Genomic DNA, 1,323 nt, shown 5'->3' with positions numbered 1-1,323 from the left:
ATGGATCTTGATAAATCTTGTAGAGATGTTCTTTACTATTTAAAATATATAGATGAACATATAGGAAAAAGTAACTCTCGCCTAGAAGCAAGCTGTAAATATTTTTTTTACAAGTTGACCTAGTGAAAATATATGGAGGTAAACATAAAACAACAATAGAAAATTATTATAAATAAATTAGGGAAGGAAGAAGACTTCAATATTCGTACACTCTCTCTGATATATGTCTAAATTATGCCAACGCTAATGATATTGATGATGATACATATAATAAATTACAAATTTTGGGGAAACTACATAATATTTATGGAAAATTTGAACAAATCAAAGACATTTGTCATTCCGTTAATACTATACTTAAACAGTATAAAATCCTTTTGGATGATTATGAAAGTATGAATGATAACAGAAGTTTTACAGAAGAATTAGATAAATTTAAAAAAGAATACAATGGATATATTCAGAAATCTAATGAGTGTGATATTGCCGCAAAAATTTTAGAGATATCTTCTGTGACAGAAACAAAGGAAGATATAATTACAGATAAAAGTTTAGTTACAAGTGCAAGTAGAAGTGAAAATGCAGTTACAGGTATAGATACAGGCACAGGTGTGGGTATTTTCACTGTTGTACTTTTAATATGTATATTTATTCTTTATAAGGTAAATATTTAATTTAATGTATTAAATATATATTATCTTAAAATATATGTTACATAGTATTGTCAAAAATTGTTTTAACTCAATTTGTTATTCATCAAAATAATACATTGGTTTTCTTTTATTAGTATACTACATTTGGTTTGTTTTTAAAAAACTATAGTAGAAAAGATAAAAATATTAAAAAACATATATATATATATATAATGAGAACTTATTAGATTCATTTGATATGACATATAATTACACAAAAGATAATAATTATCGAAGAGCTTATGTGTCAGAAGACTAATATTATTAAAACATAATTGCAATGGATGAATTATATTTTGTTCTAAGGAATAAATAATAATATTAAAAATATATTTTTTATAAAACAGAAAAATTTATATAAGTGAAAATACATATAAATATAATGATAAAAATATTAAAATAGTGTTCCACGTTTATTATAATTTAATGTAATATATAAAATATCAGTTTTTATGATTTATTTCATTGTAAAAACTATTGTATCTAACATCAAAAAATAAAATATGTAATTGTCTGTATATATAACTTGATAATTATAGAATAATATTAATATATATTTGGAAATAGTAATATTCAAATATAATACTATATCTACTGTGATATAATATTAAATTTCTAAATCAATAATTGA

At 21.3% G+C, this 1,323-nt stretch overlaps 1 protein-coding gene across 1 annotated transcript; it reads left to right on the top strand.

Annotated features, from left to right (window-relative positions):
- Positions 1-880, top strand: PGO_003065 (variable surface protein; the record flags this gene model as incomplete). The annotated part of the gene is made up of 3 exons (XM_028691242.1): positions 1-113; positions 182-662; positions 788-880. 3 exons carry the CDS (start codon positions 1-3, stop codon positions 878-880), a joined length of 687 nt encoding a protein of 228 aa, XP_028547043.1.
- Between the last annotated feature and the right edge of the window lie 443 nt (positions 881-1,323).

The sequence above is a fragment of the Plasmodium gonderi genome (assembly GCF_002157705.1).
Source record: "Plasmodium gonderi DNA, contig: Pgo-contig_357, whole genome shotgun sequence".
Lineage (NCBI taxonomy): Eukaryota > Apicomplexa > Aconoidasida > Haemosporida > Plasmodiidae > Plasmodium > Plasmodium gonderi.
The sequence above is the reverse complement of the archived record's forward strand: the minus strand, read 5'-3'. Positions and strand labels throughout refer to the sequence as shown.